Below are 16,468 nucleotides of genomic sequence, written 5' to 3'. Positions count from 1 at the left end.
GCAATGAAAACTCTGTGTGTTTAGTAACAGGTTTGCCTTTGGAGAAGTTACTTCTTCTGGGCCTCAAGTTTTCTCATTTCTAGAAAAGGAGGTTGGATTGGATGACCTGTCAGGTTCCTTCCAGCTCCAAATGATAGAATCATGGGTATCCAGTATTAGGAGGGTATATGAAACACAACAATTATCTATTGCATTAAATCAGCACTACATTGCAAAGAACAACTAGGATGATGCTTGCGTGTAAACTTCAAAACATGCTGAAAGGAAAAAAGACAACATAAATACCTCTTACAAGATGATATCAACAAACTCTATGTGAAATGCACTCTGCTGCAGGCAACCATGTTAGTGTAATACATTTTTTCTTCCAGACTATTGTTGAATGCTGACTCAGACAGTTCTGCAACAAACATGAAATTTCAGTGTCTATAGAAGCACTCAAAAGAAAGCTAAGTTCTGCCCACTTTCAAGAGAAAAACTGCTCTCATTCCAGGGTAACATTCAAAGTTTGAATGACAAATGTATATACTACTTTAAATTTACAAACTAGATAAGATTAGGAGACTACTTGAATGAAAAAAGAAGCCATTTGAAATAGAATTCAATTTACTTAACGTAAAAAATACTTCTTTTAAATTAATTAACCCAGTACCATAATCTTTATGCTACATTTAAGAAGGCATTCTCTTCAATTTCAAAATTCACTAAGTATGATGTATTCAAAATTCAAATTCTCAGGCTTATATTTTTTCTTTAAGACAAATAACAAACAGTTCAATTAGCATTTAGATAGCTTCTAGCCAGGAATCTTTGATTTTCTATATTAAGCATTATTCCTTATTAAGCACTTACTGCTAATCTAATCAGTGCAAAGCACTACAATACAAAAGCAGGCCGTCATCATCCTGGTGATAACCAGGTTTTCTAAAGCTCTTTTAACTGTTCCACAAAGCACTTTACAAATATTATCTCATTTGATCCTCACAACAAGCCAGGGGTTAGATGCTATTCTTCCTCCCATTTTACAGACATGGAAACTGAGGCAGACAGATTAAGTGTCTTGCCCAGGGTCACAAACCTATTGAGTGTTTTAGTATGAATTGAATGCAGGCTTTCCAGTCCAATGCTCTATCCACTGCAGCATCCAGTTACCTAACTCCACATACTTTCTCTCATAACCTGTTACTATTCAAAATGTACTCCACTGAGTCTTTTTGTTTTGTTTTGTTTTGGTTTTTTGTTTGTTTTGGGTTTTTTGCAGGGTAATGGGGGTTAAGTGTCACACAGTTAGTATGTGTCAAATGTCTGAGGCCAGATTTGAACTCAAGTACTCCTGAATCCAGGGCCGGTGCTTTATCCACTGCGCCACCTAGCTACCCCCACTCCACCGAGTCTTATGGGTTTTGTTTCTTCTTTAAATTCTGATCTATTAAACACTATATTCCAGGCAGATCATTAGATTAGCTCAAAAAGCAGGAATATCCTGAATAGAAATGTAATATCCAATTATGGTAATATAGCAATAAATCCATTTCTGTATGAGCAGCTAGGTGGCCCAGTGGATAGAGCACTGGGCCTGAAGCCAGCAAGACTCATCTTCCCAAATTCAAATCTGGCCTCAGACACTTCCTAGCAGTGTGACCCAGTACAAGTCACTTAACCTCTATCTGCCTCAGTTTCCTCATCTGTCAAATGAGTTGGAGAAAGAAATAGCAAATCACTCTAGTATCTCTGCTGAGAAAACTTGGAGTCATAAAGAATATACATTAACCTATGCTTCTAGTAAGTTCCCAGTTCCTCTGCTCCAACTCAGCTCCTCATAAAGACAGATGGTAATACTTTTGATCTTGCCATCACATGTAAGTGCTCTATTTCCATGTTCATGAATGCTGAAATTCCTTTATCTGTTGATAATTTTTCATTGTTCTAACTTTGTTTTATGACCCATAAATTTGCTCTTCATCCTCACTATAAACAACCTTTAATCCCTCCATGCCTCACTTCTTTCGTAGGCCATCAACCTTGCACAGACTAGAGTTTCCTCCCTTTCCTATGGTAAACCAGTTCCACTCCAGACTGAGCCCATGTGTATCCTTATCCTATCATGCTTTACCAAGCCAAAACCTTGAGTTACTTCCTTCCATCATACCCTACTTTTCTTCTTATCTATGTGCTGCTAAAGAGATGGAGAAAAATCACAAAATCATTTGACTGGGTCCACATTTATGTAACAACCATCTCAACTGAGCCCTCACTATATCAAAGGACTCCTCTTTATAATTCCCTAATTAACTTACCAGCCCATTCACCACAGCAGTTTTTCCAAATGGTTTCATACCCCCTCAAACCTCCCAGGGCATGTCCTCTCAGCACCCTCTGAGAACAACCTTGCCTCATTCTTCACCAAAAAAGCTGATGACAAGAGCTCCCTCTTCTTCCTCCCAGCCCCTTCATCTCATATTACACAGATGGTTCCTGCTAGTATTTCCTCTTTTATTCTTGTCTCACATGAAGAGGTGTCCCTTCTCCTCACTAAAGCATGAACTGAGATGGATTCTGACCATTCCATGGCTGCCTAAATGTAGCCTTGATCTCATTCCATCTTGTTTTCTCCAGATTGTCCCCTCTATCATCCTAATGTTCAATCTCTCCTTACTGGCTGCTCCCCCCCCCCCCACCTTCCCTTTACTTGATTCACCAGCATCTCCAGTACTGTCATATATTTCTCCTCCATTTTGTGGCTAAACTTAAAAAAGTCATCTATACTCAGTGCCTCCAGTTCCTCTCTTCTAAAGCCTTTGCAATCTGGTTTCTGACTACATTCTTCAACTATAATTGCTTTCTCCAATGTTACCAAAGACCTTGTCATGGCCAGATCTAATTAATGGCCTTTTCTTGGTCCTTTGTCCAAGGCCACCTTCTTTTTGTCTTTCATGGATTCAGCTGTGTCACAAATTTGCTTGACAAGAAATTCTACTCAAAATCTCAGTCTCAGAAGATAGATCTAGGAGCAACCGGTGAACATTATAGGGAAGCAGATTTCAGCTTCATATAAATAAAAACTTCCCATCATGTAGAACTTGTCCGAAGTGGAATAAGTTGCCTCATGAAATAATAAGTTTTCAATCAATGGAAGTCTTCAAGCAGAGACTGGCTAACTATTCAGCAGGGATATTATAGATATTTATGCTTTACATATGGACTGAACTAGGTAACCTGGAAGTAGCTATAGCTCGTCATCACAGTGCAGAACATGGAATTATTAAATCTGGCCTCAAATCCTTGGTAGCTCTGTGAACCTGGCCAAGTCCTTTACCAACATGCCTCAGTTTGCTCATCTGTAAAACAAGAATAATAACAGCACCTACCTCTTAGGGCTACAATAAGATTTATAAGCGCTCTGCAAAACAAAGTGCTATAAAAAGGCTCCCTATAGCTATTGTTATTAGGACCTCCAAGGTACTTTTAAACTTTAAGATTCTGTGATGTTGGGGCAGCTAGGTGGCGCAGTGGGTAGAGCACTGGCCCTGGAGTCAGGAGGACCTGAGTTCAAATCCGACCTCAGACACTTAACACTTACTAGCTGTGTGACTCTGGGCAAGTCACTTAACCCCAATTGCCTCACACACACACACACACACACACACAAAAAAAAAAAATTAAAAAAAAAAAAAGATTCTGTGATGTTAAAATGATTATTTTCTTCTTCCTAGATCCAAAGATATCATTTGTCTGGGAATCTGAAATTTCTTCTTTTATTCTGGCTTTGAGTGTCACTATCAAGTTGCCCCAATACTTTTTGGATACTCTTCATTTTTTTGAGACAGCCTTGACCTTACCTTTAAGACTGAATGTTTAGAAACACACACTTGAAACAATTTTTAGTGGGCTATTTATACGGGCAATGGTATAGACTAGGTATTTTAAGATCATCTTTATGAGTATATATCTTATTTTCCATTCTATCTCAATAGCTTAATTAATATGGTTCCAAATTGTTCATTACCGTGTCTGCTAAAATTCAGATGGCTTATCGATGGAGTGTCACTCAGTTGCCAAACTGTTTTAACTTCCTTCTGTCCACTATTTATTTCCACTCTCCATTTTTTGGGAGTCTCACTAATGAAAGAAAAAATAAGAGAAAAATAAAAACCATGTTTTTATAAAGGAATTATTTCAAGATTATAAATGCTTACCTCTGATAGAAATTTTTTACGACAATTGGTCTGATTGGCAGCTGAAATGTATGTTTCTCATTAAGAGGGTTTTTCTTATAATATGTTATGCAGGACCTATAAAAATAAAAGTGAAAAGATTTTCTTTTTTTAAAGAGAGAAAATGGTCCATTCTAAGATAAAAATTTTAAGTCTAAGTTTTTTAAAATGGCAACTGAATTATAAAAGTTTAAAGGTGGGAAACCTATAATTTGGAAAAAAGATATCAACTGTTAAACAAACAATTATGCTTATACATGAACGGGGGGAGGGGGGTGGAATCAGTTACATCTAACTTTAAAGAGATACAAGATAAAAAATTAAGATGTTAGCAAAGAGAGAGAATTAGAGAAAACACAGAGGACTTATATGATCTAATGCAATGAAGTAAGCACGACCAAGAGAGCAATTTACACTATGACTACAATAATATAAAAGAAAATAACTGTCAAAGACTTAACAATTAGGGTTAACCACCCAGTGACCAAGAACTACAGGATAACAATGTTTCCCACTTCTCGGGGAAAAGGCAATATGTCTATTAATAAGTCTAGAGGGGTTAGCTAGGTGGCGTAGTGGATAAAGTACTGGCCTTGGATTCGGGAGGACCTGAGTTCAAATCTGACCTCAGACACTTGACACTCACTAGCTGTGTGACCCTGGGCAAGTCACTTAACCCCAACTGCCTCACCAAAAAAAAAAAACTCTAGAGATATCAAATGTCACATCTTCTTTTCTTTCTTTTTTTTTTTTGGACATTTTCAAATACGTTCAATATATGGAATTGTTTTGAGTAAATATCTGTTACAAGGGAGGGCTTTTTTGAGGCATGGGAGAATAGTTAGGAATTGAGTGGGGGAGTAATGATATAATCAATCATTGAAAAATAAATAGAAGAAAGCAAAATGAAGTTCCGAAGGACAACAATAATCAGAGAAGGGCTGTAGCTACTACAATAAACTTGAAATATTAAAAAAATTGCATAGTAGTCCCTTTTTTCTCTGTTCATCATTTAGGGACATGTTTGTTGATGTTTGTCAGATTCAAAATAATAAAAAAGAAACATTTTTAAGAAATGAAGATTTAAAGGAAAAGAAAAAAGCCTAGACCTATCTATCTTTATTTCCTATCTAATTTTGTAAGTACAGGAATCTTCGAAATATTTTCTTTTTCTTATTTGCAACTGAGAAAACAATCTACTTTCACTGAAACAATGGAGGATAGATCAAAACTTCTAAAAGGTTCTACCACTCTCAGTTTAAGGTATTATCCAGCTATGTGGAAGCAGGACATGCCTCCTACAAGAACTATTCTGTATAAGTTTTAGTCAAAACAAACACCACAATCTATCTTGCAATGTGAATGTTACAGATTCAGTAATAACAGCTGAAATGGTCAAATCACCATACAGAAATACCACAGTAATCAGTCTGACCAAAAGTTATGCCTCTGGTTGTCAGAGCCTTTCTATCACCACAAGTAGATATAGGCTGAATGGTATTAAAACACAACAACTTGCATTATTTCTGAAGACAACTAAAGTATTTAATCATATTCAATTATAGTGACAAAAAATTATCAGAAAATAATGATTACTTACTGTGCTAAAGTAAACAGGATTTCATGTGGAAGTTTAAGGTATACCATGCAACTGGTTACTACTTCTAGAACATGGTGGAGTTTTGTAATACGACGAACTTGTTCTAATGAATCAATGGATGGGGAAATAAAGTAATCCTGAAAGGATAAAAAGCAAAAGGGAAAAAATGGAATCTTTACAAAGGAGCTAAATGAAAGAGGCCTAAGTGTGGAAGACTAAGGGGAAAAAATAAGGAAAACATTATATATATTTATATATAATACACACACACATTAAACAATATGTTTGAATTCCAGCATTATTCTTAAACTACATATTTTAAATAGTCTAGTTCAAAGCTGCTTTTTTTTTGTTTTGCCAAAGCTTCTTAAATTTTGGGTCATGACTTCATGTGGGGTTGTGTAACAATGTGGGAGTCAAAAAATTTGGCAAAAGTAAAAGGTTATGTATACCTAGTTTATATACTACAAACCTGGGGTTGCATAAAAATTTCTTGGGTGAAAAAGGGGTCACAAGTGGAAAAAGTTTAAGAAGCCCTGATCATTATACATATTCAAAGCAACAAGGAAAAAAGGCTTCTCAATTAAGTGCCAAGAAATAACATACTGGTTCAAATATAGGCCACCACTTAAAACAGACCATTTGCTTAAACTGAGATCTCTATGAAAGAAAAAAAATACATATAGTCACTAAAAAATAAAAGATTATAGGTCATTACTTTTGTTGGAAATTAGAGGGGAGAAAAGTATTATCTTTAGATCTCTTACAACTACAAAACCTGCTGCTCTGGGCAGGTCAGAAAGTGGTTTATGGGTATCATCACATCATCAGGGGCAGAGTGTGTGTGTGTGCGCGCGTGCACGCGCACGCATGTGCATGCATGTATCTGTCTATATCTATAGAGTTACATTTCCAAATGGTTGTCCTATAGGCATCCTAAATTCAACATAACCAACAGAGAACTCATCTTTCTTCCAAAGCACACCCCTTCTGGGAAGGTCTCTATTTCTGCTATGGGAACCACACCACATTCTTCTAGTCACTTAGGTCCATGACCTCAAACTCATCCTTTATTCTAACTCTAACCTTCACCCCACACATTTAATTAGTTGCCAGATCCTGAGTCTATGTTCTCTCAACTCACAAGGCCCCCAACTCCTGCCTTGCCCTCTACAATTTATTCTCAACACTGCTGCCAATGGGATACTTCTAAAGCATAGGCAGAGCATGTCATGTCCCTTTTCTTTTCTTTTAATAAAGTATTTTTTTTTTCCCGTTACATGTAAAGATAGTTCTCAACTTTTGTTCACACGAGCTTTCCAATTTCAGATTTTTCTCCCTCCCTCCGCCTTCCCCTAGACAGCAGGTAATCTGATATAGGTTATATATATATACACATATATATAATAACATTAAAAATATTTCTGCATTAGTCATGTTATAAGAGAAAAATCAGAGCAATGAGGAAAAACCTCAAAATTGGAAAACATCAACATCAGCACCAAAAACAAAAGAAATAGTATGGTTCATTCAGCATCTATACTCCAGTTTGTTTTTTTCCCCCTGGATTTGGAGATCCTCTTCTATCATGAGTTCCCTGGAACTCTTCTGTACCATTGCAGTGGTGAGAAGAATATAGTCCATCACACTAGATCAACACACAATGTTGATGATACTGTGTACAATGTTCTTGTGGTTCTGCTCATCTCACTCATCATCAGCCCACGCAAGACCCTCCAGGTTTCTCTGTACTACTCCTGCTCATTGTTTCTTACAGCACAATAGTATTCCATTCCATTCATATACCATAACTTGTCTAGCCATTCCCCAATTGATGGGCATCCCCCTCAACTTCCAATTCCTTGCCACTACATAAAGAGCAGCTATAAATATTTTTGTACATGTGGGTCCTTTCCCCCCTTTCCATGATGTCATGTCCCTTTACAAAAAACTCTAGTGACCTCCTACTCTATCTGGCATTTAAAACTTTTTACAATTCACTTACTAGCTGTGTGACCCTGGGCAAGTCACTTAACCCCAATTGCCTCACTAAAAAAAAAAAAATTTTTTACAATTAAAATTTACAACTTTTTACAATTCAGTCTCTCTCCCCGAATTTATTACACATTATTATATTTCTTTTCACATTCTCTGTAGTATAGCCAAGTGAATTATTTTTGTCCCTCACATATTATTTTATCTTATCTCCAAACTTGTGCAGGTCTTTTCCCACATGCTTAGATTAATTTCATCATCTATATCTCTTAGAATGCCTACCTTCCTAAGAGCTTGGCTCAAGAGATACCTCCTTTCCAGTACTCCTCAGGTACTAGTACCTCCTCTTCGAAATTTCTATCTAGTTACTTATATTCTATACATGTTGATTTCCCCCATAGAATGTGTGCTTCTGGAAAGCAGGTATAGTTTCTTTTTTGTCTTTGAACCATCAGAGCCTGGCACAAAAATGCTTCTCAATTCACGCTGATCAAATGATTGTCCAAAGGACCATCACAATATTCAATATCCTTGGTTACTATTTTTTTCTTTATGGAAATTAAATCCAAAGTACAGAAAATTTACAAGTCTTCAATAAAGCCATTTACCCATTTTCATTCCATGCATTTCTAGTTAGGCCCATTTCAGAGCACACATATTAAATAAAACTAATAATCTAAAACTAAGCCCTCCAAGATTCCATGAGCTTCTATTGTACACAACAAAGGTGGCCTTCAAACTGTACACTTTCATAAAAGTTTAATGCATATGTGAAATTTAAATGAATTTTATTGTCAAGAATTTTACAAAATACCTTGCTTTACAATGTAAATAAACATACCTTAATTTAGCTTTTCTGTAAGTATAGATTATCCCACACAGTAAGCTTTCATTAACTAAAATCTGGACTAGAAAACTCAAAAACCTTTTCTGCATTGAACTTTTGAGACAAATCATGTCAAATAACTCAAACCAGAGATGTGTTCATGAAAGCAACTGCCAAATTACATCATAGTATACATTTGTTTTCATCTCTTACACTTTCTTTTTGTGTTTTTTTTTTTTGTTTGTTTTTTTGTAAGGCAACTGGGGTTAAGTGACTTGCCCAGGGTCACACAGCTAGTAAGTGTTAAGTGTCTGAGGTCGGATTTGAACTCAGGTACTCCTGACTCCAGGGCCAGTGCTCTATCCACTGCGCCACCTAGCTTCCCCTCTTACACTTTCTATAGCTACCATACCATATAAACTCATAATGACTAAAAGCAATGCAAGTTCCTAAAAAGCAAAACTTAAATCGTAAACATGTTAAAAATTCTGTTATTTTAAGTGTTATTTGGCCACATTCTAATTCTTTGAAAACCAGTAATATGTGTACAATGTAAATGGTACTAGTGGGACCAGATGGTTTTTAAAGTCTCTTGCAACTCTGATAGTCTGTGAATCTATGATTTTGTAACTTGATTCTCTAACATTCTGAATAAAGAGAATTTTCTGTATTGGATTTAAGGCAAATATGTAAACAATACAAAAGTGTACTATACAATATTATATACAAAACATATATTTAAAAAAATGCAAAATTATAAAAAGCTCAAAGCAAACTGGAGAATGTCAAAATAAACTCACCAAGTGGTTTAATGATGCAAGCTCCTGGCCTATTGGAAGAAAATGAAATATAAATGTAAGTGGAAAGCATATTTGCAACAGTAAAATCATGGCTCCTTTATCTTTCTACATAATCTATTTGTAAATGCTATAATTTTAATGTACTTTAAGGATTTTTTTTTTTCATAGTATTTATTATACCATCTTAGTGAATGTATTTTTGTTTTTGGTTTTTTTGCAGGGCAGTGAGGGTTAAGTGACTTGCCCACGGTCCCACAGCTAGTGTCAAATGTCTGAAGCTGGCTTTGAATTCAGGTCCTCCTGAATCCAGGGCAGGTGCTTTATCCACTGTGCCACCTAGCTGCCCCCAGTAAATGTATTTTTTAAAACAAAGATGCCTAAATCAAATAAAAAGGCAGAATTTTATACTAAATTAAACCACAATTATATAATGCTATTGTTTATCCTTGAAATTATCATAGTTTCCTGTTTAAAACAATAATTTCTAGAAGGTTTCAGGTTTTGGGTGTGTTCAATCAACTCACATTAAAATATCTTATAAGATAATGACAGATGTGAAAAGAAAAAAATGTAAGTATTTGGAGGTTAATAATTAGAGATGGTAATGGAGAAACTAAGAAAGATAACAAATAGCAGGCTTACCTATAAAAAAATTAATGTAATCTCTCTTTATTTTGTCCAAACCAACTTCCAAAAGCATTCGAATCGGAGTGGTACCAGTGAGTGGAACTATATCCATGGCTCCATGGTAAGACTGCTGAATGTGTTTACTTAGTAAACTGCTGCTCCCTCTGTGGAGCTAGAAATAAGACATCTCTTTTAGAAGGCTACCAACATGGATCTAAATAAGGTTTTGTCCTGAGTTTTAAAGGACTCTGCTTATGGTTTTTATATCCTCCCCTACAACTGGATCATATCTATTCACACACTGGAAAGCCTATCATTTAAAAACCATCGTTTTTAAAAACACGTATCTTAAACATATAAAATATATACATACCCATGGCTGTACATCCCCACGTCTTAAACACTGTAAGATCAATGTAAAGCATTTCACCAAATCTTGATATGAGGTGACACCTAGAAAACACAAGTTGTTCCAATATTCATTTTTATAGTATTTTTGCAGTTGTTATCTTTTTTTTTTAGTCATGTCATGTAAAAGAATATTCACTGTCAATGAAAAAGAGACACTAAATTGAGTAAAAGGTCTAATAAGTTGATGATAAAGTAGTCTATTCGCTGCTGTAAAATGGAAATATTATAATCTAACAAGGTGGTACAATAAAAACCACCCTGGATTTAGAGTTGGAGAACCTGGGTCAAAATCCTACTCTGCCACTTTTATTAGTAAACCTTTGTTGACCATGTGCAAGTCAAGTCACTGGATCAGTATAGCTCTCAGTTTCCTTCTCTATAAAACGAATAAACTAGACTAACTAGTTGCTAATTAGTTTTCCAACTCATAATCTAAGACCCTATACCTAACAATGTTAATTTATATAGTTAATTAAAAATTTCCCATGACAAAATGAAAAATTTTAGATTTACTTAAGAGTAATCCTATATATTTCAACTGCTAATGAACTGAGATAAGATATTCTTGGTAAGATTAGAACCACTTCCACACAAGATTTAATCAAAGTTTAAAATGGAGGGGAAAAACCTAAGGTGGACATAATGCTGATTTCAACAGATATTTTAAAATAAACCTAAGATACAACAGGTAAGATTTATTTTCTTAACAGAATAGATGCTTACTCATTCTCATTCTGCACCACAGCTGCTCAGCAAAATCCAGATCACCTCGTACTGTGAAAAGACACTTAATGGAATCGTCAACTGCAGCAACATCACATTTCAATACCTGAAAAAGAATGCTTTTATTTGCCATAAATGTAAAGATTTCTAGGTCATCAGAAACAAATTTTCAAGCACTGTTTCTATAAATTTGCACAACTTACTAATTAAGTTCAGGCAGACAAAAAAGTACACACACTCTCCCTCTCCCTCACAGCAAGGAAGTTTCTGAGGCTGGATTTGAACTGATTCCAAGTCCAGTGCTCTATCCACTGTGTTACCCTAGCAGTCACATTTAATGTACTAGAAGTATTTTTTAAAACACATTTTGATTCACATAAGAGTATTCAAGTGACTATATAAAATGTAACATTAGATGCTGAAAATAGTTCAAAAATTTACAAAGCACTCATCCAAATTTTCTTTAGTATACAAATACTGGTTAAAGTACACTTGCCATTTGTGTTCAATAAACATAGTGGTTAGCCAACACATCTAGCCTAAATAATATCAATAGCCTTGTGCAGTTTGCTGGTACTTTAGCATACCCATTTATCTTTATAAATATATTTTAGAGTGCTCGCTTCGGCAGCACATATACTAAAATTGGAACGATAAATATATTTTAGAACTATATCATGTAAATTTATTAGTTGCCTTCTGGAGGGAAAAACAGTAATAGAATAGGTTCTTTAGTTGTAAAATAACCAACTAATCTGACTCCTGGGGAGAACTTCAATAACAGGGTCAGTGAATAAGGGAAGAAAGACCAAGGGCTAACTTTCATTGGCCTTTCCATGGAATACCAGGACTATGGACTACTCCTCTAATTTTAACTTCATAAAAACTTTGTAAATTACTTGTTCTATTCGTTATTTTAAACTCCCATTTCCTAGTATTTAAGGGTAGTAACACACACACACACACACACACACACACACACACACACACACACACACACACAGTCACTAAAGACCAACAATGGAGCAGCTGCCATAATAGATACATTTGAGATGGCATAAAGTCGAAGACCAAGCACACCATGGAATGAGGAATTAGCTGTGGAGATTAACATACCTTGATTTTTTTTGTTGAATTATCAAATCCATTCAGCTTACTCTTTAAATCTAAAAATTAAAAAATGACATTAATGATTTTCTGTCCTATCCTTCCTTCCAAAGAAGGAAAATGTTATAAGCTTACCCCACCCAGATTAAAACAATATACTGAAGCTGCTACAACTGTACTCTGGAGCTAGAAGGGTCCCTAGAGACCATTTGATCCAAATCTTCCTCATTTTACAGGTGAGGAAGGTGTTACCCAGAGAGGTAAAGCATTAGCCTAGAGATCAAAGTGCTAGTAAGAAGCAAAGTCAAGATTTAAATCTAGGTCTTCTGACCAGAGTCAGTGTTTTCCCCCAACATATCTGTTTTGTAACATATAGTTTCTAAATATAATACAGCATTATCACTATGTAACCAAATCTAAGTATTAGGAACTTCTGAAACTACCTCTTTTTTACCTTTACCACACAATGCTGCAAAACAGAAGCTCTCTCTTTAACCATGACAAACTTTCTTTACTTTAAACATATAGGGTACTATCACAAAGGCCTGCTCAGACAAACTAAAATGATTTATGTTAAATACATGCAAGTGAGCTAGAAACACAAATACCATTGAGAAATTCCTGAACAAGGTCAACAGATGATTTAGCCTCCAAAGGCTCAGGCCATTCAGTAACACCAGTCTCCAATCCATCAGCCAAAGCCTATTAGCAGAAAATACATTGTTCATGCAATCAACAAATGTTAATAACATGCCCAACCAAGTGGAGGATTCAAAAAGAAAATAAGACTTATGCTTAACGTAAGACTATGTTCTATGATATAGTTAGAGAAAAGACCAATACAAATGAAACAATTTGAAAACAACGTGCTGGCTAATAACTATTATCTCGCCATATACAATTATCTCATATATATCATATCAAATTCCAGTTATTAGCTCATTGCTCTCTAGTGTTTCATTTGTCTTAGTTTAAATAGGTCACATTTCTTCTACAAGGTCCTATTCTGATGGTTCTTCATGGCATGGAGTAGATTCAGGGTTCCTGAAGACTATTCCAGTGGGAATTCAGCTCTGGTAGGCTCTACTCTACTGGAAAAACCTTTGTGTATAATCCCAGTCACAGATTGTGTCCAGCATAGTTTAAGCACAGAAAGTTCCATCACCAATAGGCTGGCCACTTAGTGATGAAACAAACAAAAAAGTGGTCCTCAGTCTTAGGTGGCTTCCTTCCACTTTTGCAGTAATGGCAGAGTGGTGGTAAAAGGAGTGAGAAGGTGCTAACAATTTCAAGTTTTATACAGTCAATCAACTTCAACTTGGTTGTTAGTACTCTAAACCTAGGATTCATGTCTAATGATCAACAAGTAGACATACTATTGGAGGGAGGGAGACGTATTAATGCTGATTGTCTTCTGATTTTATTTTTAGGGAAACTGAGAGTTGCAGCTAACTGACTAGCTTAAAGTTTCTTCTTGCTAAAGCAAATAGAAATTTTTAAAATTCAACTTTATTTTCAGATCTGCATTCTCTCCCTTCCACGTCTCCACAAAACCAGTTACAAACATGCAAAACAAATTCATGTACCAGGCATGTTAAAAAAAACAGTCTCAATCTTTGAGAATATCACCTCTAAATCAGGAAATGGGTACTGTTTCAACTTGAGTTTTCTGGAATTGTGGTTGGTCATCGTGTTGATTAGATTTCCCAAGTTTTTCGAAGTTGTTTGTCTTTACCATATGGCTATTATTGTACAAATTGTTCTGATTCTGCTCACCTCACTCTGTATCAGGTCATACAAGACTTTCCATGTTTAGATCCCCATTATCATTTCTTATAGTAAATAGTATTATATCACATATATATATTATACCTTGCTTAGCCCATTCCCAGTTGATAGGCCCCTCCCCACCCTCAGTTTTCAATTCTTTGCCACCACAAAAAGTTGCTATGAATATTTGTATAAATATGGGTCTTTTAAGGAACTGGTTTTATTGCACATGCAAAGGCAAACAAAAAATATAATTTCATTTGGTCAATGCACATTGTAGTAGTCATGATATTTATTAAAAAAACACCATCAATTCAACATATGATGTAAAGGATGATGAAGTAGAGAAATTCTAAGAACTTGTTAATATTGTCTAAATTAAATTAAAATATGATTTTATGCTTTGTGACTTCAATGCAAAGGTAGGGACAGATGAGGATAATGAGAAATATATTATAAAGCAAGGGTCAGAAATAAGTGATGAGAGGCAAAGACTTGAAAACTACAGTGACACCAAGCCCCTACATCAAAAACAATTTGAGAAAAGTTTTGAGAGAAGCTGCATATGGTGAGTACTGAATAATGTCACATACACACACAAAGTTGATTATATTTTAATAAACAGGAAATGATGTTTCTGAGTGGGAAGTCATTCCTGAATGATCTAGGTAGGGTCAAACCAATTAGACGTAAACCAAAAAAAGGAGACCCAAAGAGCCTTAGGGGAACACTTTACTTTCCAGGCAGGAAAAGATAATGACAAAAGGGAACACTGATTTAGAATATACACTCATTTGTAAAATTGTACAGAGCAGATGATCTTGAATACTATGTTCTATATAGCATATGAGTACTTTCATATTTTGACAATTTTAACTGCGTCCCATGTGAAATTTCAAACATTAGTAAGATAGAATTTTATTCCCAGAAGCAGTAAAATGAGAAGTAATTCTTTGCTGAGAGAATGTGTGTTTTAAATCACCCAATGAACTTAGGTGTGAAAATCTCAACTAGAGAAGAAAATAGCAAATTTCATATGATTTAAAGATATCATGTTAGTGATAATTTCATTGAAATATAAAATTTAAGGAAGACTGCAACTTCCAGATTGATACTCACAATTAGAAACTTCAGTTCTCTATGCAGATGGTACAAAGGGCTTCTAGGATCTCCAGGTTCCACTTTAATATTCTGAAAATTCCCCATAAGTTTTTAGTAATAAATCTTACACATCATTAAGTGTTATAATTAGTTACATTTTAAAGTCCTATGTATCCCCAAACCAAAAACCCAAAACAACCCTATAATTCCTCTGTAGTGTGCATGCCTGAGGCTGTTAAATATGAAAAAGGTAAAGGAGTAACTACAGCCAGAACACATTGCTCACCCAATACTCTTAATAGCCATGGATATTTCAAATATTTCTCAACCTCCCAAAATACTAATATGAACCCAAGTCATTATACTCTCTACCTCGATCTCTTGAAAGAATTAGGTTATACATTCTTATACTTACAATGAAGTACCTACATTAGTAGAGTAATCCTTTTTATATGCTCTCCTGTATTCTATCATTGAATTTCAAAGGGCTACAAGGTTAAGAGAAATAAAATCTAATAATATCAGGTTTTAATATTTAAAATCAATTACAAAATCCCAAACTATTTTTAAAAGTCTCTATTCCCACAAAAAATAAAATTAAATTAAAAAAAGAAGCTTCTATTCCTTTCTTCCTAACAGCCTGGCTCACTTAGTCCCAGATTAACATTTCTAAATTCCAGCACCCATTCTCCCCTTTAAGGAAGAGTAGAGAGGAAAAAAAGGAAAACGATCCTTTTTTCCTACTTTGAGTAACTTCAGAAACTCCCATCAATTCATGGAAGACTCTCAGGAAATGAAATGTTATGGTTAGGAGAATTAGATTTTATTGTTTTAAAAAAAATGCTATCTATTAAGTGATGGAAGGATCTCAGCAGCAAGACAAGCCTTTCTGCTCCTGCTATTTTGGGCATTGAGGCTGTTCCCTGTGACAAAGGAATTTTTTTGAGACCTGGATGGTAAAAGGGGGGAAAAAATTATTTCTTACCAATACTGAAGCAGAAGTGAGAGGTGGTGTTTGGAGAAGCATATCCACAGGACTCCATGAAATATCCAAACCAATAGTAGTGTGTGAAAAGGGAATTGTATCATCTAAGGGAGTGGATTTAAACAGCTCATACTGAGCAAAACCCTTAGTTGTTACCTGAAAAGAAAAATCTATATTAATCAGATAATCAAGAGTAAAGTTCACATAAATAAGAGACTGGTAACAGAAGATACTTAATTTTCTCCTTAAGGATATCAAAATCTGACACAATTCTAGAGGAAGATAACAACTTTACAACTATTCTATCTA

General features: G+C 35.2%; 1 protein-coding gene across 3 annotated transcripts in view; it reads right to left on the bottom strand.

The window, feature by feature from the left end:
• ZWILCH (zwilch kinetochore protein) overlaps positions 1–16,468 on the bottom strand; it is a 29,386-nt gene that overhangs the window by 3,473 nt on the left and 9,445 nt on the right. For all 3 annotated transcript variants that reach the window (XM_043982601.1, XM_043982602.1, XM_043982603.1), the window contains 12 exons: positions 16,160–16,315; positions 15,193–15,264; positions 12,912–13,005; positions 12,313–12,362; positions 11,197–11,302; positions 10,436–10,515; positions 10,078–10,234; positions 9,436–9,464; positions 5,815–5,951; positions 4,197–4,292; positions 4,007–4,119; positions 286–400 (listed from right to left, as the gene is read on the bottom strand). In XM_043982601.1, coding sequence (XP_043838536.1) covers positions 312–400; positions 4,007–4,119; positions 4,197–4,292; positions 5,815–5,951; positions 9,436–9,464; positions 10,078–10,234; positions 10,436–10,515; positions 11,197–11,302; positions 12,313–12,362; positions 12,912–13,005; positions 15,193–15,264; positions 16,160–16,315 — 1,179 coding nt within the window. In that variant the 3' untranslated portion in view covers positions 286–311. The remainder of the gene's footprint in view (positions 1–285; positions 401–4,006; positions 4,120–4,196; positions 4,293–5,814; positions 5,952–9,435; positions 9,465–10,077; positions 10,235–10,435; positions 10,516–11,196; positions 11,303–12,312; positions 12,363–12,911; positions 13,006–15,192; positions 15,265–16,159; positions 16,316–16,468) is intronic.

This window comes from Dromiciops gliroides, chromosome 2 (assembly GCF_019393635.1).
Source record: "Dromiciops gliroides isolate mDroGli1 chromosome 2, mDroGli1.pri, whole genome shotgun sequence".
Taxonomy (NCBI): Eukaryota; Metazoa; Chordata; class Mammalia; order Microbiotheria; family Microbiotheriidae; genus Dromiciops; species Dromiciops gliroides.
This window is presented reverse-complemented; position numbering and strand designations above follow the sequence as displayed.